Source organism: Platichthys flesus, chromosome 14 (assembly GCF_949316205.1).
Source record: "Platichthys flesus chromosome 14, fPlaFle2.1, whole genome shotgun sequence".
Classification (NCBI taxonomy): domain Eukaryota; kingdom Metazoa; phylum Chordata; class Actinopteri; order Pleuronectiformes; family Pleuronectidae; genus Platichthys; species Platichthys flesus.
In genome coordinates, this window is record NC_084958.1 from 14,808,313 (window position 1) to 14,832,406 (window position 24,094).

Genomic DNA, 24,094 nt, shown 5'->3' on the forward strand with positions numbered 1-24,094 from the left:
TCCCTTTCTCTCACTCTCTCACCTGCCCCCCCCTTACCTCAGGGTGCATGGAGTCCCCATAGCAGTGTGAGCTCCCCCTTGTCCTGGTCGCCAGACCAGTCAGAGGGTTGGGACGTCCCAAAGACCAGACATTCCTCTGGCAGCCCCGGCTGGAGCATCAGAGTGGTAAATACTGTGGATCACCAGAGATTGCGGGGCAGCCGCTGCCCTTTCTCAGCCCTCTGTTTACCCTAGTGACACACACACTCCCTGAGTGTTCCTGAATGTCACTGTAATCTGTTTTGTAGTCTGCACTAATAATTACCAACACCTTAGAGCGAAAGGAGAATGGTTGAGCCACTAACTTTATTAAGTGGAACTGAAAGATGTGGCTCTGATGATGATGGGTTGTAATGGCTTCGCAGGTTAATTCAGAGATCAAGGACAAGGTGTCGTAAAATAATCCACAGTCCGCAAAAATGTTTGGGTAATCATTTTCTGTGTCGGTGATAACCTGTTACAGACAGTATGCGTAAGGTGTGTCCATCTGTAGCCTGGCCCGTCAGGTTGTACGTCGCCTTGTGAACACAATGCCTCAAGAACACCTTGAGGGACTTTCTTAGAATTTGATCATTTAAAGTTTCGCAAAAATGTTCTCTTCTACTCTTACTTTAACTGATTACATATGGGTGGTCAAACTACAAGGTCACGGTGGCCCCCAAAATACCTGTTATTTGCGTCTTGAATTGCTTTTAGGGATTTCTTTCAAACTTGGATTCAAAGATGAACTGTTAAGATTCCATTGACAGAAGTTGTCAAGAACACATGGAGGGACTGCTACTGCACTGGTTGGTGGATGTATAGAACCGTAGGACAGTAATGTAAATTAATTTATGTGGGCCATTCCTGTGTCAACCGTGCTCTTCTGTGCTCTTTTGTCTCTTGTTTAACTCGAACTTAAATTAGTATTTTTCTTTCTTTGTATATTGACTCTTTAAGAAGTTGTTTGCCATTGTAACAGTGATGTGCTGAGTAAAGCTGGGTTAGGGTTAATTTGTATGCTGTTTGCAGGGTCAAGTCTCGGTCAAACAGCATCACACTGTCTGTAGGGAGGTGCAATAGGTGGGAATGGCCTCAGGTTAGGATCAGGGCCATATTTAGGGTAAATGGTGAAGGTTCAGTTAGACTTTATTTTGACAGTCAGGATTAGGCCGACATCGCCAGTCAAATGTGCCGAAGCCACTTTGGAACTTGCTCAAACAACTGGCTAGAGGCATCTTCTCGACTCTTGCCAGGCGTCTGGCAGAAATCGTAATGTTTATCTCAAATAACAAATATTTTATGAACTATTAAATGTCCAGAATCCATGTGATATTTTTTTCTTCCAGTTGCATTTATGTTCAATTTCTATCTCTATTTAACTTCAAATATTGCAGATATATAAATCTCCTCAAAGCCTTAGCAGTGCTGATGAATAAATCTCATATCTATACAGGGTAGCAGCTTGTATTTACACAAAAAGAGCTTCCGAGTGCTTTTCCTTGGTCGCACCGATGCGCGTTACATTCTGTCTCTGTATTTTAGTGAGTCGTGTAGATTCCTCATCTCATCTCTTCTGCACAGTTTACACTGACACACCCACAGGCCCCTGGCTGGCCCCGCCCTCACGCACTCGCACACTGACAGTGAAGCAGAGATGAGAGAGAAAAGGAGATGAACGAGTCAGTAAATGAACAGTGGCTACAAGAGGGAATACAGGGTTTTTCCGCTATGGACCATCGCTGCAAACGATTAGCGTCGCATTCAGCAGTGATACCCAACCCTAGTTAAGAAATGAACTATATTTAAATGGGAACTGTGAGGGGAGAGCGTGGCCTAGGGGATAGAGCGGGTGCTCTGCAACAAGAAGGTTGCCGGTTCGAATCCCACTCTATCCCATCTGCATGCCTAAGTGTCCTTGGCAAGATACTGAACCCCTAGATGGCCCCTCATAAAAATGATGAGTGTTCTAAAAATGTAAGTCGCTTTGGATAAAAGCGTCTGCTAAATGACATGTAATGTAATGTAATGGAACTGACACGAAAAAGTATAATAGGTGTATTCTTGTGGTGCCCAAAGGCGCAGTAAAACATTTTGGGTGCACCTAAATGATGTGCTGTTGCACCTAAATGAAAAGTTAAGTGCACCGGTGCGATGTAAAAAGTTACTGTACAACTTCCCCACAAACGACAAGAGTGAACAGTTCCCCCAACAAATCATTCAAGTCTACTGAGCAAAGTTTGTCTTGAACGAGTACAAGTGCAAACAAACTTTTATAAACAACCAAAGCTTGCATCTCCTCAGTTTAGTTGGTTAGATGAGGGTTGGTCATTGTCTAATCAAATTTTGTTTCTGCATTACAGGGTCGAGGTTCGGGCTTTCCAGGGAGGAGGAGGCCCAGAGGGGCTGGTCTATCAGGTAGACCTGGACGCGGAAGGGCCAGAGGCAAGAATGGAGTGAGTCCCAGCATTAACCCTGGGGTATGTGCTTTAAGCTGAATGTCATCTGGACATCTTAAGCAAATATCAAAATGTATGCAAATCAGTGTTTGCTTCCTCTCCAGTTAATGACAAGGATAATGTTAAATGTATAAATTAACGTTAAGGACAGAGAAAACTACAAGTTGCCCTTTATTGTGAAGGTTGCACTTTTCCTGAGTGCTGGTTCATCAATAACTCCAGAGCATGACTCAGCGGTTGTGAATAATAGATAGTAATATTTTTTGGTATGTGTGTCCTAATTAGTCTTGTTAAATCATACTGCTTATGCAATCACACTTATAAGTTTGTGTATTTTCTTCTGTTATGCAGATCACCACAATAGAAACGGCATACCCCATAAAAGACGAGGAGGAGAATGCCATGCATAACACAGTAGTCATCTTCTCCAGCAGTGACTGTTTCACACTGAAACAGGTATTTATTTATTTATTTTTATTCCTAAGCGCTGTTTATGTATTTAATTTAAATATGTCCTCTGAAATTTAAATCTGTGCTTAAAGACCTTTCCAACTGTAGGGAATACAATGCAATGTATAACACATTTTAATGTTTCTTACTTTCAGTTTATTTACCCTGAACTGAAACCCAAGTTTTAGAGACAGAAATAACTTAAAAGTTATTACAGTTCATAAAAATTTGGTACAGCCGAGGTGCTGCTTGTCAATGCACCTATCCCCATTAATGGCTCAATTGAAACCACTTGGTGTTCAAAAGGCGGTTCTCTCTGGGTTGAAGCTGTGAATGTGATTTGGGCCATAAGGTGCTTGCTCACCTATCCTGGTTTGAAAAAAATCGTCTTAAAAGGCCAATTTTTCCAAAAGAATTCTGTTGTCCTTTAAGTTTGCATTTCAATGGCCTTTTTTCACGTTGAAAATTTAGAGTAAAGGATGACTGCACTTTCCTTTTTCACCAGGCATGTGTTGTTTAAAGAAAGCCATTTCCTTTTCTTAGTGTTCAGGATGGAAGCAAACTGACTTTTAGATTATAGTACCAATGGCACAAATATTTGTTATTTGAGCACAGAAAATACAATTATTTCAACTGAAAACTCTGAATATGGGGGGTTTGCTGCCTCAGTGAGATGATAACTAATATCTTTCTTAATTCTAGGACATGTGTGTGGTGTGTGGGAGTTTTGGCCTTGGTGCAGAAGGCCGTCTCCTGGCCTGTGCTCAGTGTGGCCAGTGCTACCATCCATTCTGTGTCGGCATAAAGGTACATTTCCTATTATTGACTCCACACATTGAGTATTTCAATATAAATTCCATCCTATCCAACAAAGACTGACATGCAACTGTATCATTGTTACTTTCATAGATGAATAAGGTGGTGCTGAGTAAAGGCTGGCGTTGTCTGGAGTGCACAGTGTGCGAGGCCTGTGGTCAGGCCACAGATCCTGGCCGCTTGTTGCTATGTGATGACTGTGACATCAGCTATCACACCTATTGCCTGGACCCTCCACTGCAGAACGTACCCAAGGAGAGCTGGAAGTGCAAATGGTGAGTAACTTGGTCATAATCTCAACCAAATTAATTTAGAATTAGTACATTTACAAAAAGATTAAAATGGTTTCATTTGATTAAATTTTGTGCAAGATCCAATGTGTCTTCTTCTTCCAAATTAAGAAATCTTTATATGTTTGTCTTACCCATCTCCATTTGAAAATGAGAGAAAATCTTGTCAGCTACATAAATCAGGTCAAGTTCCTACCTTGTTTTGTGTTATATTAAGTGAATTTAAAATTACAAATGAACTGGAAATAATTCCATCTTTGAAGCATGTTGAAAGCCATGATTTTTGCTGCTCAGTTAATCTTTCTTATCCTTTAAAAACTTGTGTAGAATGACCTTTGTCCTTCGTGTCTCCTGCAGGTGTGTGTCCTGTATCCAGTGTGGTGCCACAACACCGGGCCTAAGGTGTGACTGGCAGAATAATTACACTCGGTGTGCCCCCTGTGCCAGCCTTCTTACATGTCCCATTTGCTTAGTGGACTACAGTGAGGGCACTGTCATCGTGCAGTGCCGCCAATGTGACAGGTGGGCAGTGTTACTACAAAACCTGGTTCAAAATGACTAAGCTTGATTGATTATTTTAACATAATTTGCTTTTATCTAAACCACCTCTTTTCTCTCAATACGTAGATGGTTTCACGCCTCTTGTCAGGGTCTCCATTCAGACGACGATGTGGAAAAAGCTGCAGACAGCAGCTTTGACTGCACAATGTGCCGATCTTTTAAGAACACTAAAGGTGGGAGTGATTCTTCGAAATGTGTTTTTGTACACAATGTTTCTTCTCGGTTTTGTCTGCAGTAGAGTGAATAACCTCAGCTGTGACATTTGATCCTCCTTTTTCTGCTGCTTGTTGTTAATGGCTTTTGTGTGCCCTGTGTTGCTGCAGTTGTGACCAAGGCCAGAGACGCCATTGAGCCTGTAGTGATGACGCAGATTGTTACAAAGGCAAAAGAAATGGGTACGTTTGCAGCTTCAAAAATGACGGATTATAGGTCAAAACAGTAACTTTAATTCATTATATATATGCTCATCGTAGCTTTTTGGGTCTTTTCAGATTTGTCGAGGACCTACACCCAGGATGGCGTTTGCCTGACAGAGTCGGGGCTGTGTCAGCTGCAGAGCTTGTCTGCCACAGCTTCACGGCGCAGGAAACCCAAGCCGAAGCTGAAGCTGAAAATTATTAACCAAAACAGTGTTGCAGTGCTTCAAGCTCCTGTAGACCCCCTCTCAGAACATTCTCGTGATGAAGACATGGAAGACAACAGAGGTACTTGTCTCCTCTCACAAGCTGCTTCTTTCATCTCAAACCTATTAGTCAGAGACCATCAAAACAGGGGGGAGTTTTTAACAAATTTTTTTGGGGCAGATTTTTTTATTTCTTCTTAAATTTGTCTCCATTTTTATATTTTTCAATGATATTGAGCACTCATTTTGGGTGTTGTGTTACAAGCATTTGGAAAAGGTCTCAACAGCTGGTCTCTTTCATGTTCAAAATATTGCAGTGTAAAATATGAATATCTTCACAGCTCACTAATTCTCACTGTCAATGTGAATATCATTAGTTCAAACTGCAAATACGACTGAACAACCTGTGTTTTATTAAATGCATGAAAGTAGCAGGAATGGGTTGAGCTTCATAAGCTATAAGCCTCACAATGCCCTAAACAGTTCTTGTAACAGTTTTCCTGGAATGCTACTAATTAGTAATAACAGAACTTGCATACCCCTTATTTACCTCAATTAAAATTCTTTCTCAAAGTTAGATAAGATTTAAACATCTTTTCATTTAAGAAAAGTAATGAGCAGGAAAAACCCCTCTGGAAATGAAGTTCCTTTTTAATGGAACTGGTGAACTTCATTTAAATCAGTCTAATGTCCTGCCACTGAGGGGAGTTCAGATATAAGTGAACCTGGTGCTGTGTTGAGGGGCCTGGCCAGGGTGCTCTCTGCTGCAGGGCTGTCACTCATCATCAATGTTCTCTCCTTCTCACAGAGGCGGAGCTCATAGATTGCGAGGGGAAGTCTGACTCGAGCCCCGAGCGAGAGCCAGCAGAAGATGACTCCAAGGGGGGCGACGGCGGCAAGAAGAGGAAGAGGAAACCGTACCGGCCGGGTAGGGCACCTGATTGAAGGAGACAGCTCCTCTGAAGCGTAAAATGGTGCAGTGCATGCCCGACGTAGCTCCTGCAAAGCACTGCCATCTTGCTTTAGGCCTCTGATGAGGGTTCTACCTAGTGTTTATGAGCGTTCATGCTGAATGCAGTGGACAGCTAATAGAACCAGTCAAAACTTAATATATTTTGAAAGATGTCACCTCTGTGATATTACATTTCATTGATATAAAACATTCATTTCTAATTTCTTCTTAAAAGGCATTGGTGGTTTCATGGTCCGCCAGAGGAGCCGTCCAGGCCAAGGTCCAGGCAAAGCCAAACGATCCCTCTGCAGAAAAGATTCCTCTGGCTCAGTGTCAGAGAATCCTGTTGGAAAAGATGAAGGTTTGTACACACATAATGTATCCTCACATCATTATAGACATTTTTGTATGTCTGTTTTAATTTCTTAATTATAGCTTAAATGTATATCAGACAAGCAGAGGAGCTTATTCTGATATTTTTGATTTATTGTAGGTTGGACAGAAGCAATGCCTGATACTCCGGTAGACGAGATCCCCCCTGGACCGGAGATCCCAGAGAAAATAAAGAAACGTTACCGAAAGAAGAAAACCAAACTGGAGGAAGCATTTCCCGCCTATCTGCAGGTCTGTCACTTTGGATTTGTAATAATTTGTATAAACACTGAGGAGATTTTTCCTATATCTGCGAATAGAACATTTCACTTACTTTTTTTCCAAAATAAATGCTACATTTTTTTAATGGTTTCATTTTAAACATTGCATAATACTAAAGGTACACTCATCACCAAAAACATTTTAGCGTATTACATTTTATTGTTAGGCAAGCCTGGTGTGCATATACACAGATTGTCTGGTCCTGTCGTGCCCTATATTTCGAAAATGGGTTTTATCTCACCCTTGGGAAAGTTGGGGAATTCAAAAGTACATGGCCTGGAAACCACTTAGAGAACTTTGATGCGTGGTGGCCCTTCTGTGGGCTTTTTGAAAGAGGAACAGCCTTAAGGAAGTCACAGAAGATGAGATTCCTCTCTGATCATGCTTTTTAAATGGCTTCTGTCAGGGTTGTGAATTGACATATGAAAGCCTAACCGGAGATGACTACAAGGCTCCTTGGCTCAAGCCAGTGTCTCAGTGTCACCTTGTGTTGGCTAAAACATAGATATGTGATGTGCATTAAGGCACTGGCAGCTGTCAGTGCTGCTCTTTATCCCACTGCAGTGGAGGTGGGGGGTTGGGGGGGGGGGGGGGGTTGCTCAGTCTATTATAACGGTCCGACACAATGAATCACATTTCATTAATTATTGAAATAGCAACATGTTGGGCTTTTAATGTCTTGGTGCTGCAGGGAGCTGCAGTTACATGTTGTGGGGGATAGATGACTTGTGGGTATAAGTAACTGTGGGAGGTAGGTGCTGAAAGAAGTGTGGTCATTGCAAACATGACTCTCATGCAGCTTTCAGACTTGCACTGACAGGAAATTCTCCTAAAATTCTCCAGAGGGACTGTTGTGTGAAAGCAAATGTTCGAGTCAGTCACTCAGGACATTTTCTGGACTTTCTCCTGAATGTTCTAGAAAGGCTGTATGATTGTGAATGTTTTTCCTGTCAGCCCTAGTGCCCATGAGTTCATTTCTGAGAATAGTTGTAGTTGCGGTACCTCTTGGTTTCACTTTGGTCAGTTCTATGTGACAAGGTGATGATTTCTATGACTAATGTCGAGAATTGTATGTTGAAAGTTTTTGAAGGAAAGTGACGGAGAATTAACCAGTGCTTTGTGTCATCATGTTCAGGAGGCATTCTTTGGAAAGGACCTGCTGGACAAAAGCAAGCAGAGCAGGCAGAAGGGGGTTGAGTCAGGTTTACTGGAAGAAGGGCAAAGCCATGTGGAGAGGAAGCACCCCACCACCGGCTTCCTGGACCCTTCATCATACACTGTGCACAGTGCATCATCAACACCTCTTCCTGCCAGACCCACAGCAACACGTATGTATACACATTACTTTGGTACATAAGCACAAGGCACGTAATGACTCATAATTGATTCAAATCCATGCCTTGGCTTAATATTATATATGACCAAATAACCTGAGAATAGCTTGAATTAGACCAGTGGTGGAAAGGAATATATATATATATATATATACTGGAAACTCTGACACAACAGGTGTATCTTATGTTTATCTTATGTCTTCTTTCTATTACTTTTTCTTCCTTGTATCTGTAAGTGTTATCGCCCAATGAGAATAATGACCTGTTTCTTACAGTAGTAAATGGCCGAGATGAAAAGCCACTGACACATTTCTCCCTTCAGACGAAGGAAAAAAAAGACTGTTCTGGGGTCTGACTCATCACAGTCTGCCAGTACAGTTTGATTCAAAATTACTGCTGAAACAAACAATAACAGTTTCATTTCATAAACTGTTAAGAAGTGAAGATTCAGTTTTCTCTGTAAGCTTGCTCCTTCTTTCCTGCCCACTCGCTCAGTCTCTTACTCTTGCGAGATGTCTCTCATGAAATGTCACACCTCCCTAGTGCCGACCAGAATGAGTGGTTGTGCAGCAGGAAAATAAAATGCCACATGCCTGAAACAGAACAACAAAACTGAATGGTGAACACATCTTTGACATTACTTGTCATGGCTGAATCCAAATGTTAAATGTTTTTGTAATGTATGAAAATTCTATTTTTTTTTTTATCCTTTTCATTAAGCTGCTGAACTCAGTTGTTACTTTCATCCAAACCTCTCATCATACGGATCTGCAGGTGATTATGATGAGATTCAATAGTGTACCTGCCATATGTATTGATTCAAGCTCAGGGCCTGTGCCCCCTCAAACAATGGTTTCGATTTTTGCTTCACGGTCATTTGGTGCTAAAACTGGCTTAATTATAGTAAACTGGGAATGTCTTATTGTTTAAAAACCCTTGAATTCTACTCGCATAAGAAGAATTACTCAAGAAATATGGATGTCAAAAAGGGCAGTCCAAGAGGAAACTTTTCTTAGCAAAACCCATGTACCACACATAGTTGTTCAGTGACAACCCTTGATTTTGACTTATTTTATGGACATTTCAAATTGCTCAAGGACAAACCGAAGCAGTGTTAAACACCGACTTGCAAAGCTAGTATGGTGAAACAGATTCATTATCTCAAACGCTTTCCTTCATAGCTACAGATGTTGTTATTTTAGTGGTCCTTGCTTCCACTCAAAGCAGAATATCTGATATGTACGGAAAATGAAATAGAAAGCGGCCAGAATCTTCAATTGTCAAACTCCTCATATATACACAAATAAAATGGTGTGCCCTTGGCACCTTTATTGTATTTATTGATGCAAAGTTTTAGGCCCCATGACCCATAGTTAAGTTTGTTTTTGTGCATCTTCAACGTGTTTTAGTTTTTTGGCGTACAATTAATATCTTTGTCATCAACTCTCTGGGACTCACTGTTATTAATAAACAATGTTTATGAAAGATCATTTTAACAAAGTACTTCTCAGTTAATACAGTGCCACATACTGTGCAGTTTCTTCTTTTGTGTAAACTAGACCGGTGTCTAGACATGGTGTCAAAAGAAATGGTTCCAAATCACACACTTCATTCCAATCAACATCACCATCAATTATGATTTTGTTCATTGACAGTTTGGTTTTTCTTTCTTTTTTGTTTCTTCCTTTTCCCCATCTACAGACTCGTCTGAGGAACCATTAGTTGATCTATCTGATGTTCTGAACACTGATGCAGACATCTTTGGAATGTTCGGAAAGCCAAGCAATGACTCTGGTGCGTCATGTATCTTACAGGCAGTCACAGCGCTAAGAATTTATTAATAGTCACCTAGTCATTGGTACACAAAAGGGTTTTTCCTGCTGGTTTAGAGATTTAATCAGGAATGTTTATTTTGCTTTCACCACCTACTGATTTTATTAAATGTCACATTCTTTGATAATACTTTTCAGTTCAACCTTGGTTTTATAATTTTTTTGTTTGCATTGTCTGAAGCGTGCTGTGCTTGTTCTGTCTTCACTATTGGTTCACTCATTTTATCTGGTTTTGGGTTCTTGTAGGTCTTGATTTTTGCCCCTTCCAGGTTGACAGCTCACCTACTCCTTTTGGTAAGGGTGCTATGGCCTACTAATCCCTTGCTTTAGTGCATCTTTCCTCCCTTACAGTGTGTGTCTATATTTAAGTGTGCATGTGTTCAAGCTGCTTCATACTTGGCTTTTCTCAAAAATTTCAAATTGTTCTAACACTCAAAAACTGCTTAGTGCTTTACCTAACCAAGTGCACAGTATATACTCAGATGTCTCTGTATTTGTTTATGAGCCTCATAAACCCTTTCATAGTTGTGACTTATTCCTTTATAAATAGGAGAGCAAATTAACAGCTGCCTTATCAAATATGTCCTCAAGATAGCAAAGAAACAAACTGACAAGGACACTCTGGTATTCAAGAAATTAGCAGTTTAGAACCAAGAAAATTAGAGAATCCGAGACCTTGGTAAATGTCCTTCCACTTCCTGAAAATGGTGAAGGTTTTCTGTTTATGGGCCTGTAGCTGAATGAAAAAGGTTCTGCAGTTCATTGTCCTTAATTTTTTTGGTATGAACAAATTTGTTCAGCTTAAACGCTCCATGGGCTGATAAAATTTCTTCTAATACAAATTTGACCAACTAATGGTTGCATCCAATCCGGAAGTAGGTAGATTTGAGTTGAAGAACATTTGGAAAAGACAAAGTATAGAGTAGGAACAGTTGTTTTCAGCGATAGTCATACTGTTTAATGCAGCAAACTTCTTACAGTAACCCAAATTATTTAAACCGTCTCTGTTATGAGCTGAGTCTGTCTTTTAAAAATTAAAGGTTGTTTTGTCCTCATTTTTCCAAAAGAGATTAAACAATGTAGCTGATAATTTAGAACAATATTTTCCTTTGCAAAGATTCAAGGGTTTATGTTTCTGCACTAAGAATAAGTTTGACCTGTCTGCCTCCTCACATTTCGAAAAACACTCCTTTACAACTCAGGCACCCCAAATAGCTCTCATCCTATACTGCTCAGTTTTGGTTGAATTCCACAGGTTGTTAAGATAACAAACATGTCCTCACTTCAAGCCTATATTTATGATCACATTCTTGGTTGGGTATCTTGTTGGTTGCTTTGAGAGTGCGTTTATTAACATGTGTGTGTGTGTGCACGAGTACGTGCTATAATTTGTTTTTGTATGTCTGTGTGTGTTTCCACAGCTGGTCTTGACATTGGGCCCCTGGCAGACAGTTCCCCAGTGGCGGGCCAGTCACAGGCTGGCCGGAGGACACCTCGAACCCTCCCAGAGGAACCCCTGGATGGGATTCTCAGCCCAGAACTAGACAAGATGGTCACTGATGGTCAGTGAAGGAGACCAGTCTTCCAGATATCCATTTTACAATGTTATTTTAAATCATAATATAAGAGGAATAATGGTCATTTCTGTATCTTTCTTTGTTTCAGAATCAATTCTCAGCAAACTTTACAAAATTCCAGGTTTGTAATTTTTTGTCAAACAAAAATTCGATCCTGTCTTGTCCCACAATGATAAATACGACTTGCCTGTGAACTCTATGCAATGTGTGACTGATCTTGGACTATGACTCAATAAATGGTCAAAATCAATATTATTGAAGGAAATTGATATATTGAGCCTTTTGGAAGATGTTTCATTCTTTAAATTCTTGTCATATTTGGCTTGATACTTTTTGTTTGAATTTTTTGTATATCACCATAACATTTTTTAAATGTAATTCAAAATGACAGTTTTTGGCATCCTATTATCTGTAGCACATGGGAGCGAAAGATTATGGCCTTGGATATTGATGGATGTTAACACACAACATTCTGCTGTCACATTCTGTTACAGAGCTGGGTGGTAAAGATGTAGAGGATCTCTTCACTGCAGTCCTTAGCCCCAGCACTAGCCAACCACCTCCACCACCACAGGTGCCTCACCCCCAGGGTCCAGGGCCCCTCCCTGGCACTAGCATGCCTCACCCCAATACAGGTACATCAAAATTAATCCCACTACAATCAACTTTTTTTGTTTTTGAAAATGTATGTGTCTAATTCCACTCTGAAAAATTTGTGTAGGGAATCCAATGTTTCCAAGGATGCCAATGATAAATGGTATGATGGGACCAAACCAACGTTTCCCCACAAATCCAGGAGCAGGCCCCTGCATCCCAGAAGATTTCTCCCCCCTTAACCGTATGCCTTTCACTGACAATCCAAGGTAACACAGCTTTTGTCTAAACTATTCCTTTTTTATGGTTTTTGAAGACCATTGTGACCTCATGATCTCTTTCCCTTTGTTGTAACAGGGATAGACAATTTAATCAGATGCCTAGAGAGGCAGTTGGTCAATGGCCCTCCCCTGGCCATTGCTCTGGCCCTACAACCCCTGGATCTCTGCCTGAGGGGGAGACTGAAGCCATGTCAAATGCCCAAAGGAGTACACTCAAGTGGGAGAAGGAGGAGACACTTGGAGAGCTAGCCACTGTTGCACCTGTCCTTTATACCAATGTCAATTTCCCCAACCTCAAAGAGGAATACCCAGGTTGGTATATGGCTCTGACGTTTTAGTGTATTTTACCCCCCATGTTATTCTAATGTTAAATTATTTTATATGGTTGTGTCTACACACTGCACTTTATCAGTCACACAGTTCAGAAAAACTACATTCCGTGCTCTGTGAGACTGTTGGCATGACAACTCCTCTTCTCACTCTTTCAACAGATTGGTCTACAAGAGTAAAGCAAATTGCAAAACTTTGGAGGAAAGCTAGTTCACAAGATAGGGCCCCATATGTGGTAAGATCAATCATACCGTTGACTTTTCCAATTTTCTTAAACTGTCTAAAGGCCTAAAAACCTTGAATTACGCCACACATAAAACTGTCAGTACTATTTGTTTGGACATATTGGTATGCATAAAGCAGACACCTGTATCGCCTCTGGCCTCTTGTCTCTCGCAAATGCTATTTGGAATCCGACCATTCACAGATGAAGTAATTGAAGCCCAGCTCGGTGTTATAATAACAGACCTTGACTAATGCAATAAGTGTTTTTTTACTATATTTTACATGAACTCACATGATAGAATTTTGTTCTCTTAAAACATCCCAGTTATTATCAAGCAGCTATTGAGGTACTTGATTTAGAGTTAAAGGGTGAGCTCCTTATGCACCGTATAGAGCAAGAGAAGGGTCCTGGGCATGCCCCTGTTGTAGGTTAGAAAACCACCCGCCATCTCTGAAGGAGACCGTCTCTAACTGTCATCACAAAGTTTCAACTGCTTGGCATTTGAGACATTGCTTCAATCCGAGATTACCTCTGCTGCTGTTATCATTTTATATGTCCTAGCCTGCCAATACTTAATTATCATAGTGAGATGATGAAACAAATGCTATGAAGGTGAATTTAGCGTTACATGCAATATGGTCCATGGAGTAGTCTGCATTGAATTGCCACATTAACACAGTTGTAAAATAATCAGGCTTACGCAGATATCCTTTTTTTCTGCAAGCTTTTGTTTTATTTTTGTCTGATGCTTTTTTATTGCAACTGTGATTGATTTGCTGTTTAGCAAAAGGCAAGAGATAACCGAGCTGCCCTGCGCATCAACAAAGTCCAGATGTCGAATGAGACGGTGAAGAGGCATCATCCACAGCAACAGCCCCCTGAGGTGTTTGATCCCAACATACCACTAGACACAGAACTGCTGTTTAAAGACCCTTTGAAACCAAAAGAGTCAGAGCATGAACAAGAGTGGAAGTTTAGACAGGTAAGAGTGTATGCAATGAAGTCAGGGAATGCAGCGGCAGGTCCACTTTATATTAAGACAGCTAAGAAGTGCTGGTTTAGTAAAGCTCCCTAAACAACTTCACTATCCTCCACATTAACCCTGATGACATTGGTGGTTAGTAGGTCCAGTTCATTTTTGGCTTAAGACTGATATTTCCCTCATCCCTTCTGATGTCTAATTCCTGTTTTCATGTGCCCTTCCAACAGCAAATGAGGCAGAAAAGCAAACAGCAAGCCAAAATTGAAGCCACTCAGAAACTGGAGCAAGTTAAGAATGAGCAACTCCAGCAACAACAGCAGCAACAGCAGGGGACCAACAGTCAGTCAGAGGAAGAAGGCAACAACAGTGGGAACCAGAGCCCAGCCTCACTGCCCAGCAATGGCAGCATGTCCCCCATGCAGCAGATGAACTCTAAAGAAGCCTTTGCCAGGCCACAGCTACCAGGGACACCTACTTCAGGCCCTCCGGAAGATGTGTTCTTAAGACCCCCTCCTCCCCCACCATCTGGCCCTTCCTCCCAACCTCAGTCTCCACAGGTATTCTCACCAGGCTCCTCTGGTTCCAGACCCTCTTCTCCGTGGGACCCATATGCCAAGATGGTTGGAACCCCAAGACCACCAACTCTTGGGCCAAATGCATGTCGCAGAATAATGGAATCTGGTAAATCCCCCAATTCCATGATGGAGCAACAGGACAGAGGTCGGCCCTCTCCTGCTCATGAATCATTTGGCTCTCCAACATCCATGAGCAATGATCCTTATGCCAAACCTCCTGACACCCCAAGGCCAACTGGGGATATGGACCCTTTTTTGAAGCCCATGGGTCCGCCAAGGGCAAGTCAGGCTGCTCAGGGAAGACCACCAATGGGTTCTCCAGGAAGGGAATCCTACTCGAGGCCCATGATACGAAATGAGGCTTATCAGCGCATGGCTCAGAATAGGATGATTTTGTCTGACCCTTATTCAAGACCATTACTAACACCAATCCCTGGAAGTAATGAGTCCGGCTCGGTCCCTCTTTTTAAAACACCTATGCCCCCTCCTCAGGCTCAGGATCCCTTCTGTCGTTCAGGTCCTCATCCTTCTGACAGGTTCTCCCAGAATCAGATGAATGACCCCTATGCTCAGCCTCCCAATACCCCAAGACCATCTGGGAATGACAACTTTACCAGTCCTCCTAGAATGGGCCAGCATCACTCTCAGGGGCACTCATTTGCTCAACCAGGACCAATAACTCAAATGTCTAGAAATCCTTATGCTCATGCACCTTCCACTCCAAGGCCTGACCATTTTACATATGACCCTTTTGCCCAACCGTCTGGTCCCAGCAAGCAAGCTGCTGACGCTTTCTCTCAGTCTTCAGTTAACCAACGATCCATCAATGACCTCAGTGGTCAACCTCGTCCATTTTTTGAGCCATATGCCCGGCCCCCTGGCACACCACGTCCACATGACAACTACGGTCAACCATCAAACACCCCTAGCCAAGGTGTGATGAACCAGTTCAATCACCAGTCGCACCCTGGACAGAGGATGTCACCTTCCCACTCAGGAGACCCTTATGCTCAGCCACCAGGTACTCCACGGCCCTCAATGGGGGAGAGGTTTAACAAGTCCCCAGGCAGCCAGAGGGGGCCAATTGAGCCATTTACTAGCACACCTGGGACGTCACGACCAGGAAATAGTGACATGTTTGCTCAGCCTGGGGTCCTTAGACCAATGCTGAATGACCCTTATGCCCAGCCTCCTGGTACCCCACGGCCTGGTCCTGATGGCCTCAGCAGACAAGGGCCCAGGCCAGGACCAATGGGAAGCCAGGACCTTTACCAACCACCCCAAGGCAGGCTTCAGGAGTCCTTCGTTCATCCAGGCTCACAAACACCAAAACACCTGGGTTTGTCTGAAGATGGATTTTCGCAGTCACCTTCCAGAAGACTCAGTCAGACACCTGTCCATGACCCATATGAACAAGGCCCAATGACCCCTCATCCACAGTCAATGGAGAAGATGGAAATGAAAGATCATTCAGGTGTGAGCAACAATGGAGCTGTCCCTCAAGACCCAGGCCAACTGTCTAATAACCCACACATGACTGGGGTGTCTTCTGACGCTCAGGGTGTTGCCCTTGCTGAGAGCGAGGAAAGACTCAGACAGGTACATGATTACAGTGGTTAACATTCTATTCTAAATCTTCATCCAGCTATACGTGTCTGTTGAAATTGTATTTTTCACGTTAATTTATTTTGAATAAATTCCTAACAATGTTTTTTCATTATCAATTTCATTAATTTGGTCATTTTTTCTTATATAATATTTCACGTGCCAAAATCAATCTATCTATTGTGCTATAAGTTAATCAACGTAATCTGTGAAGCGTTTATTAGCTTTTAAAGTACAAAGTGAATTTGTAGAAACAAAACTGAAATAAGTTTAAACTACAAATATAATCGAAACAATAAATAAAATATAAAAATAGTATATGATCTTTATTTCATATAACTACATATATTGCATGTTAAGAATATATATATTTAAATATATATGCGTACTGTACTTTACTATCTTACCTTTACATTACTGTCAATTTGTACAGCAAGTGAAAACTGTGGTGAGAATTGAGGTGTGCATTTGCAGGCAATGAAAAAAAGGACTTTGTTGATTTGCATGGATCCACATTAGCTGTGTAGAATGAGCAGTTAAAATACAGTTGAAATAAATGGTTAAAATAAAATATGGTGTCCATCGCCAGATGACTTGGTGTTGGAAAATGGGTTAAATATATCTTCTTTTGTTATATTTTGCAGAGACTACGAATTAGAGAACTAATCCTAAAGCAGCAGCAACAGAGGAGTGCGATTCGACAGGAGAGGGGCCCTCAGGACCCTGCTGGTAACATAACTCCAGGAACGCCACGACCCTGGCCTCAGGAGGTCCCTGGGCAGCAGGGGGAAATGTTCAACCGACCTCCTCCACCTTATCCTGGACAAGGACCCATGAGAGGGCCAATGAGATTTCCTGGACCTTTTCCAGGGGATCAGCGTGTCTCTTTCCCTAATGAGGGACAAATGCCTCGGGGCCCACATCCTCGGGATCCTAATATGAGACACCAGGGACCAAGGTTTGTGTTACAATGTCGTTGTTTTTATTTCACTTTGTGCTTAAATGTTCATTTATTGATAACTCAAATATATAAATCTAAAAATCTTTCTCTTTTGTTTTTGATCCTGTTCCAGGTTTGCATATCCACCTGGGGTTCTTGGACCACATGGACCCCAAGAATTCTTTCCCCGCGGACAACACCCAATGCAGGATGTCCATCCTCAAATGAGACGCTCCATATCTGCAGAAATGGCTAACAACATGGGAGGCAACCACATGGGGCTACCCCAACACTTCCCACAACGGGGTATGCCAGTTCAACAGCACAACATAATGGGCCAGCCTTTCATTGAGTTGCGACACAGAGCAGCAGAAAACAGGTCACGCATGCCATTTCCACCAGGTGCCATGCAAAGTGGAAACATCGATCCCAACATGCAGGTTCTAAGGCCAGCAGGCTTTCAGGGAGCCCCTGATTCAAGGTTCTCATTAAATCAGGGGTCCAGGATGGTAGACCCCATGGCCTTTCAGACTGGTCATCTACAGATGTCTGCCAGCATGGACAATCTTCATCATCAAGCACAAATGTCAGGAATTAACACACTCAAACAGACTCTTTTGATGAGATCCATGAGTCAGCCTGCTTCAAATGAGACTCAGAACATGGCTGCATCAATGACCCTGACTGCACACCCTGCTGGGCAGAATGACACTATTCATATGGCCAGCAGTGAAGCTGTGGAGGAGAAACTGGATACAGAGGAATCTGCGGTCAAAGATCTTGAGGACGTAGAAGTGAAAGATTTAGTGGATGCTGACTTGGATAACCTCAATTTGGATCCTGAAGATGGTAAAGACCTCGACCTGGAGACTAATGACCTACACCTTGATGACTTCCTAACATCTGGGAAATTTGACATCATTGCTTATACAGACCCTGACCTAGATGACATCAAGAAAGACATGTTTAACGATGAACTGGATCTCAGCGATCCTATGGATGATCATGCTGACAACGGAGACAACAACAAAAGCTTTGGCACTGACACTGAGGCTTCGTCTACTTCAGCATCTGGAATGGCAAAGTCAGAGACCTTTGGTAATCATTCCTTAGCTGACGTCAAGCTGGAAGCCCCTGGGAATCAGGACTCTGCTTTTTTAGCACCTGGGAAAGAAATTAAAACGGAGGTCAAAGACTGTCAGAAAGCACCTGAGGTGGGAGACCAGCAAGCTGCTGGAAACACCTTAAGCTCAAACCAGCAGGGAGTGCTCTCTGACTCCACCCCAGTCCTTTCCAGTTTACTCATTAAGCAGCAGCCTGAGGAGCAGTCATTAAATCCAATCGGTGAATCTGTCAGTCATGGAGGTAACCTCATACCCCAGCAGAACCAAATCACTGACACTCAGCATACCTCAGGAGTCGCAATGAGTCAAACAATGTCCAACGACACAACTGCAGAAGATTCTTTGACTGGCTTTGGAGCAGAGCACCAGGTGGGGCTATCCCCTGGAGTGGACCAGAGCGGTCTGACTCCGGCCCAGCAGGCAATGTTGAGCCAGGAAATGGATCAGCACGGCCAGCTACATCGTCCTCTTCTGCTGGAGGAGCAGCCACTCCTGTTGCAGGACCTCCTAGACCAGGAGAGGCAGGAGCAGCAGCAGCAGAGGCAGATGCAAGCCATGATACGACAGCGTTCCAGTGACTCCTTCTTCCCTAACATTGGTAATTGTTTTAGGCCAGAACTTCAATGTATCAGCACAGTTTGAGATATTGCTCTTTTTGTAATTATTTCTGATTATTATTACAGATTTTGATGCCATCACTGATCCCATCATGAAAGCCAAAATGGTTGCCCTGAAAGGCATCAACAAAGTCATGGTTCAAAACAGCATGGGGATGACCCCGATGGCCATGAGCAGGTGAAGAGATCACTTAAAATTTCAATGCTATAAAAACAAGATGAAAATGGAAGACTGATTTAAAGCAATGGCAATACCAACTTACCAACCTAGCCTCTTGTATATTTTGTGAAGCTGTATGAAGGATTGAAGAATTACTGCTGTAGAATATATTAATTAAATTCTGTTACTATGGTATTGCTGTATTTCAGATTTCCTACTGTTCCTGTTCCACCTTCTCCTGAAAGTGCACCACCACCACCACCACCTCCTCCACAAGCTGTTGGACAGGTAATTATTGTTTGGTTTTTCTTAGATGTTATGTAATGTAAGATATACAAGCTGCAATTATAAAAACAAGATACTTGTCAACCTCGCTTTCAGGATGGGAAATTGACACCAGTAGTAAGACCGACTCCTCCAAACTTTGGACCGGGATTCGTCAGTAAGTCCTGTTAAGATTTATGTTCCTTTTCAACTTTTTAGTTTGAAGGTTTGTCAAGAATAGCAAACTTAATGTTTTTGTATAATGCGCCCCAGATTGCTAACAAAAGTAATTTTTTCTCCTTTCAGACAATGCTCAAAGGGCTCAGTACGAGGAATGGCTCCAGGAGACTCAGCAACTACTTCAAATGCAGCAGAAGTTTCTGGAAGAGAAGATCGGTGCTCACAGAAAGTCTAAGAAAGCCCTGTCTGCTAAGCAGAGAACAGCTAAGAAGGCAGGGAGGGAGTTCCCTGAGGAGGATGCTGAGCAGCTCAAACACGTCACTGATCAGCAGGGTGTAGTGCAGAAGCAACTGGAGCAGGTAAATGCTCAGCCTGTCAAGCTCCTCCATTGAATTATGTCACAGCATTAACTATTCCACACAATGGCCAACCTAAACATTGCCCTTATTTATCCTATGATGAAGGTTCATCTTTAAGTAAGGATTAGAAAATTAAAGCCTGTATTTCAAATATGGCTTCCCGCAATATGTAATTCTCCTCACATAGGAGCAAACAACAATGGTGTTAAAAATCAGGTGTAGCGGAAGAAAACATGGAAGAACAAACCTTATTTTAATAATCTATGTTCGTATATGATCAAAAATGTAGTCGGCATCATTTCACCAAATTATATGAATCTCACAAACAAAGTGACGAAAGAATATCAGATTTTCTAACTGCAAGATATATTGCAGTATCACAGTCATTAGACAATGGTAGAATCAAGGTAGGATCAACACGTATGATTTATGAACACTTCTGTTGATAGTTCTTCTTTTACCATTAGTTTTGTGGATCTCTTTAAAAGGCCTTGATAATAGATATTTATTATTTAGTTATTCATGCTCCAAAAAAACAGACTTTAAAGCAAAAACTCTATTTCACCCGTTAACCTTCTTTGACCCAAAAGCTTTTGGCCAATTGTAATTTCTTAATGTGGCTCTAAAGTTAAATTCTTCAGCTTCTATTTGAAAGCAAAATGATTTACTTTCTACCTTGAGTGAACCTGTCTTCATAAATTTGTCTTGTAAATGTGATAAAACAGCTTTCAAGCAAAACATAATTTAATAACCTTGGTCACAGATTATGTTAATGTGTTGTGTTTTATTCCAGATCCGCAAGCAGCAGAAGGAGCACGCTGAACTTATCGAGGAGTACAGAGTGAAACACCAGCAAAACAATATGACACCCATAATGCCTGGGATGCACTCGATGCCAGGTCCTGCAGGCATGGTCGCTAGTGGACCACCAATAGTTCAGCCTCCTATGAACCCCATGATGCAGATGCCACCTCATCCCAGCCAGACCAATGCACCTCCACGTATGCCTAACCCACCACCTGGCTGGCATCCAGGTGCTCCAATGCCTATGGGTGGATCAGGCATGCCCCCAATAATGCCCCCCCAGGTACCTGTAGCAAATCCAGGCCAGCCTCATCAGATGCCAATGGGTAACTTGCCTCAGCACTCACAAATGCCTGTGGAGCCCCAAGCAGCACCATCTCCAGCAGGTGGTGTAAAACCCAACCAGGGGGGCGGTTTGAAGTTTGATGACAACAACCCATTCAGCGAAGGCTTCCAGGAGCGGGAAAGGAGAGAGAGGCTTAGGGAGCAGCAGGAAAGACAGCGCGTGCAGCTCATGCAGGAAGTGGAACGACAGAGAGCCCTGAAACATCGTATGGAGATGGAGCAGCAAGGGATGATGGGACCAGATGGAAACATGGCACCGCTTTCTCAGATGCCATTTTTTAATGCAGAGCTACCACAAGACTTCATGCAGCCTCAGAGGCCCTCTCTACAACAGCAGCCTCTCGGACCAGTGTTTCCCCAGCAGCAGGGCGCTCAGCCTGGAATGGGCTCACCACCTGGAACATTCATGCAAGGTGAAAGAAGGGCCATGATGGGCAATGGAATGATGCCCGGGGATATGGGACATGGTTTTGGGCCTGATAATATTGCCCTTCAAGCTCCCAACTTCCACCAGGGTCAGCCAAGGCCTCGTCAGTTCAGTGGCCCAGGAATGATGCTTCAGATGCCAGGCGAGAGTCTGCCATTTGACTCTGCTACTCCTCTACCATCTAACTTCCCAGGCTCAGGTCAGTCTCTCATCCAGCTCTACTCCAACATCATCCCAGACGAGAAAGGGAAAAAGAAGAGGAACCGCAAAAAGAAGAAAGATGATGACGCCGATTCAGTGAAGACACCGTCAACTCCACACTCTGACCTAACAGCTCCTCTCACACCGTGTGTCTCGGACACATCCTCAACTCCAACCAGAAACACCCATCTCTTCGGAGACCAGGACTTGTCAAGGTCCCCATTACTGGGATCTTCCACCCCCAGTCACTCAGAGCTGGAAAGACAGCTTTCTGGAGGACAGTCTGGACAACCCAGTTTCTCATCAGAGGCCGCAAGGACGCAGGCACTGGAGCATGACCGGATCCTTAACAACATAAAGCTGGAGCAGACTGATGCCAGTGACTGTCACGGGCCCATCGGCTCAGAAATGAGCTCTGTGAAGGAGGAGGGTAGTAAAGGGGGCACATCTCCCTTCCCAGCAGGGCAAAGTCCAAACAAGTGTGAGGCTGGTAATGAACTACTGAAGCACCTCCTGAAGAACAAGAGCACACCTCCACATGGATTTCCCCAACAGAGGTCAGAGGAGGACGACCCTGCAGACTGCAAAGCACTGTTGAGACAATGCTCCATGGACAGCAATGGGGTCAGTCTTAATGTTAGTCATATCTTTTTTAAAGAGCACTGAGAGGATGAAAAGTTCTAGAAGGGATGTGATTCAGATGGGTTGTATAAATAAGTCATAGTAATGTTTAAGCCGTAATGCATCTCAGGTCATTTGAAGTTTTTTCTTGCATTTTTATACACAACATCTTTTTATAATCTGTAGGCATACTCAGACGGCACTCTTGACTTTCCGGGACCTCTGCACCCTGAACAGGAGAAAAAGAAAGGGAGGAACAAGAGAGCACCAAAAGGAGGAGAGAAACCTGCCTCTCGCTACAAGAAGAGGAAGAAGGATGGAGATGACAGGCAACTGATGCACTCTGGCCCCGACTCTGTAATTACCCAAATCAAACAAGTAAGACTAATTTGATCTTCCTCTCATACAATTATTTATGTTGATGTTTACAGTAATAATAACTGCCACAGTGGGAAATTGTCTATCAACATACCACCACTTGACTGTTATCAGGTAGACTTGTTTAATAATCTCATCTTCACATTTAACACAGTTAAGCAACATTTAATGAAGATTCTCACAGTACTGGTGACGTTGGTTTTGATGAAAGGAGTGATAACTGCCCACATTCAATTGCCTGTTCAAGTTTGCAGAGAAGAAGATAACTGGACCAGATCTTACAAACTTTGAAGATTCTTTCTTCTTTTCTATTTTCCTCTGATATTTATCCAAACTCAAGGCCATTTATAGGGATAATTCAATCAGCGCTGGGTTCAGCTGAGGCTGCTTTTAATACAAAATTTACAAGACATGAAATATCCATGTACGAATACAATAAAACTCATACAAAATGTCCATATACTGTTTATTTAGGTTCTTTTTTGATAAAAACTTAAATAGACAACGTAAAAGAGAAATAAGTAAATGAAATATGCTTGCTAGTCATCTAAATACGACTGGAGAAAAATATTTTATTGATCAGCTATTCTTTTATTCTGAGAATTCTGAGACATTCTATTATATTATTTTGTTTGGTGTTCCCTTTTTGCTAGAACATCTGAGGCACTATATCTGATTTTAAACTAATCCTCTTGTTGTATTTTTTTCTCTTGACACAGCAGCTCTCCCTGCTGCCCCTCATGGAGCCCTTGATTGGGGTCAACTTTGCCCACTTCGCTCCCTTTGGCAGCGGCCAGCTCAATGGAGAGAACCTCTTATCTGGTACTTTTGGCAGCGCTTCACTCGACGGTGTCTCTGACTATTACTCCCAACTGGCCTACAAGGTGCGTACCTGCTTACTTTGCTCGGTTTAAACAGAGTAGTTTGTGTGAAGTTGATTCCAGCTGACATTGTGCTGGTTTTGATCCCTGCCGCAGAGTAACCTGAGTAATCCCCCAACACCACCGGCATCTCTCCCTCCCACCCCTCCTCCCGTAAATCGACAGAAAATGATCAACGGATTTGCCACAACAGAAGAAATGGCGAGCAAAGCTGCTGCCATGGGTAAGAAAACATTTTCTGTGACAGGGTGACATTTTTTCGACCATCACACATTATACAATTGGTTCAGAAAAACAAACGTCAGTTGTATCTCCATCTTAACAGGAAAGCATTGTGTGTGTGTGTGTGTGTGTGTCTTTCATTTAGTGTCCAAAGGCCTGGTCCCAAAGCCGCTACATGTCCCATTTAAGACTGAAGAAGATCTTCTAGCCAGGGCCATTGCCCAGGGCCCAAAAACTGTGGATGTTCCCGCCTCACTCCCCACTCCTCCGCATAACAACCAGGAGGAGCTCAGGTAACGAATAAATCAAATTCATTCTTTCAAAGAACTAAAGCTCAAATAAGATTTTCTCAACGTTTAACCATGTATGATAATGTTTCGGCGATCGATTTTGGCTGCATCGTGGTTAACTGT

General features: G+C 42.6%; 1 protein-coding gene across 8 annotated transcripts in view; it reads left to right on the forward strand.

The window, feature by feature from the left end:
- Positions 1-24,094, forward strand: part of kmt2cb (lysine (K)-specific methyltransferase 2Cb) — a 57,759-nt gene that overhangs the window by 26,745 nt on the left and 6,920 nt on the right. For 2 of the 8 annotated variants that reach the window (XM_062404023.1, XM_062404022.1), the window contains exons 15-49: positions 43-165; positions 2,382-2,498; positions 2,829-2,933; positions 3,630-3,734; positions 3,837-4,018; positions 4,391-4,555; positions 4,661-4,767; positions 4,918-4,989; positions 5,086-5,298; positions 6,025-6,144; positions 6,404-6,529; positions 6,662-6,792; positions 7,958-8,150; positions 8,877-8,930; positions 9,858-9,950; positions 10,235-10,282; positions 11,410-11,550; positions 11,654-11,686; positions 12,060-12,200; positions 12,287-12,428; positions 12,517-12,752; positions 12,932-13,005; positions 13,781-13,978; positions 14,206-16,152; positions 16,803-17,116; positions 17,232-18,820; positions 18,906-19,017; positions 19,209-19,287; positions 19,381-19,441; positions 19,570-19,802; positions 20,596-22,203; positions 22,387-22,578; positions 23,298-23,462; positions 23,556-23,682; positions 23,827-23,974. In XM_062404023.1, coding sequence (XP_062260007.1) covers positions 43-165; positions 2,382-2,498; positions 2,829-2,933; positions 3,630-3,734; positions 3,837-4,018; positions 4,391-4,555; positions 4,661-4,767; positions 4,918-4,989; positions 5,086-5,298; positions 6,025-6,144; positions 6,404-6,529; positions 6,662-6,792; positions 7,958-8,150; positions 8,877-8,930; positions 9,858-9,950; positions 10,235-10,282; positions 11,410-11,550; positions 11,654-11,686; positions 12,060-12,200; positions 12,287-12,428; positions 12,517-12,752; positions 12,932-13,005; positions 13,781-13,978; positions 14,206-16,152; positions 16,803-17,116; positions 17,232-18,820; positions 18,906-19,017; positions 19,209-19,287; positions 19,381-19,441; positions 19,570-19,802; positions 20,596-22,203; positions 22,387-22,578; positions 23,298-23,462; positions 23,556-23,682; positions 23,827-23,974 — 9,494 coding nt within the window. The remainder of the gene's footprint in view (positions 1-42; positions 166-2,381; positions 2,499-2,828; positions 2,934-3,629; positions 3,735-3,836; positions 4,019-4,390; positions 4,556-4,660; positions 4,768-4,917; positions 4,990-5,085; positions 5,299-6,024; positions 6,145-6,403; positions 6,530-6,661; positions 6,793-7,957; positions 8,151-8,876; positions 8,931-9,857; positions 9,951-10,234; positions 10,283-11,409; positions 11,551-11,653; positions 11,687-12,059; positions 12,201-12,286; positions 12,429-12,516; positions 12,753-12,931; positions 13,006-13,780; positions 13,979-14,205; positions 16,153-16,802; positions 17,117-17,231; positions 18,821-18,905; positions 19,018-19,208; positions 19,288-19,380; positions 19,442-19,569; positions 19,803-20,595; positions 22,204-22,386; positions 22,579-23,297; positions 23,463-23,555; positions 23,683-23,826; positions 23,975-24,094) is intronic. The other 6 variants (XM_062404024.1, XM_062404028.1, XM_062404025.1 and 3 more) reach the window with 6 other exon arrangements.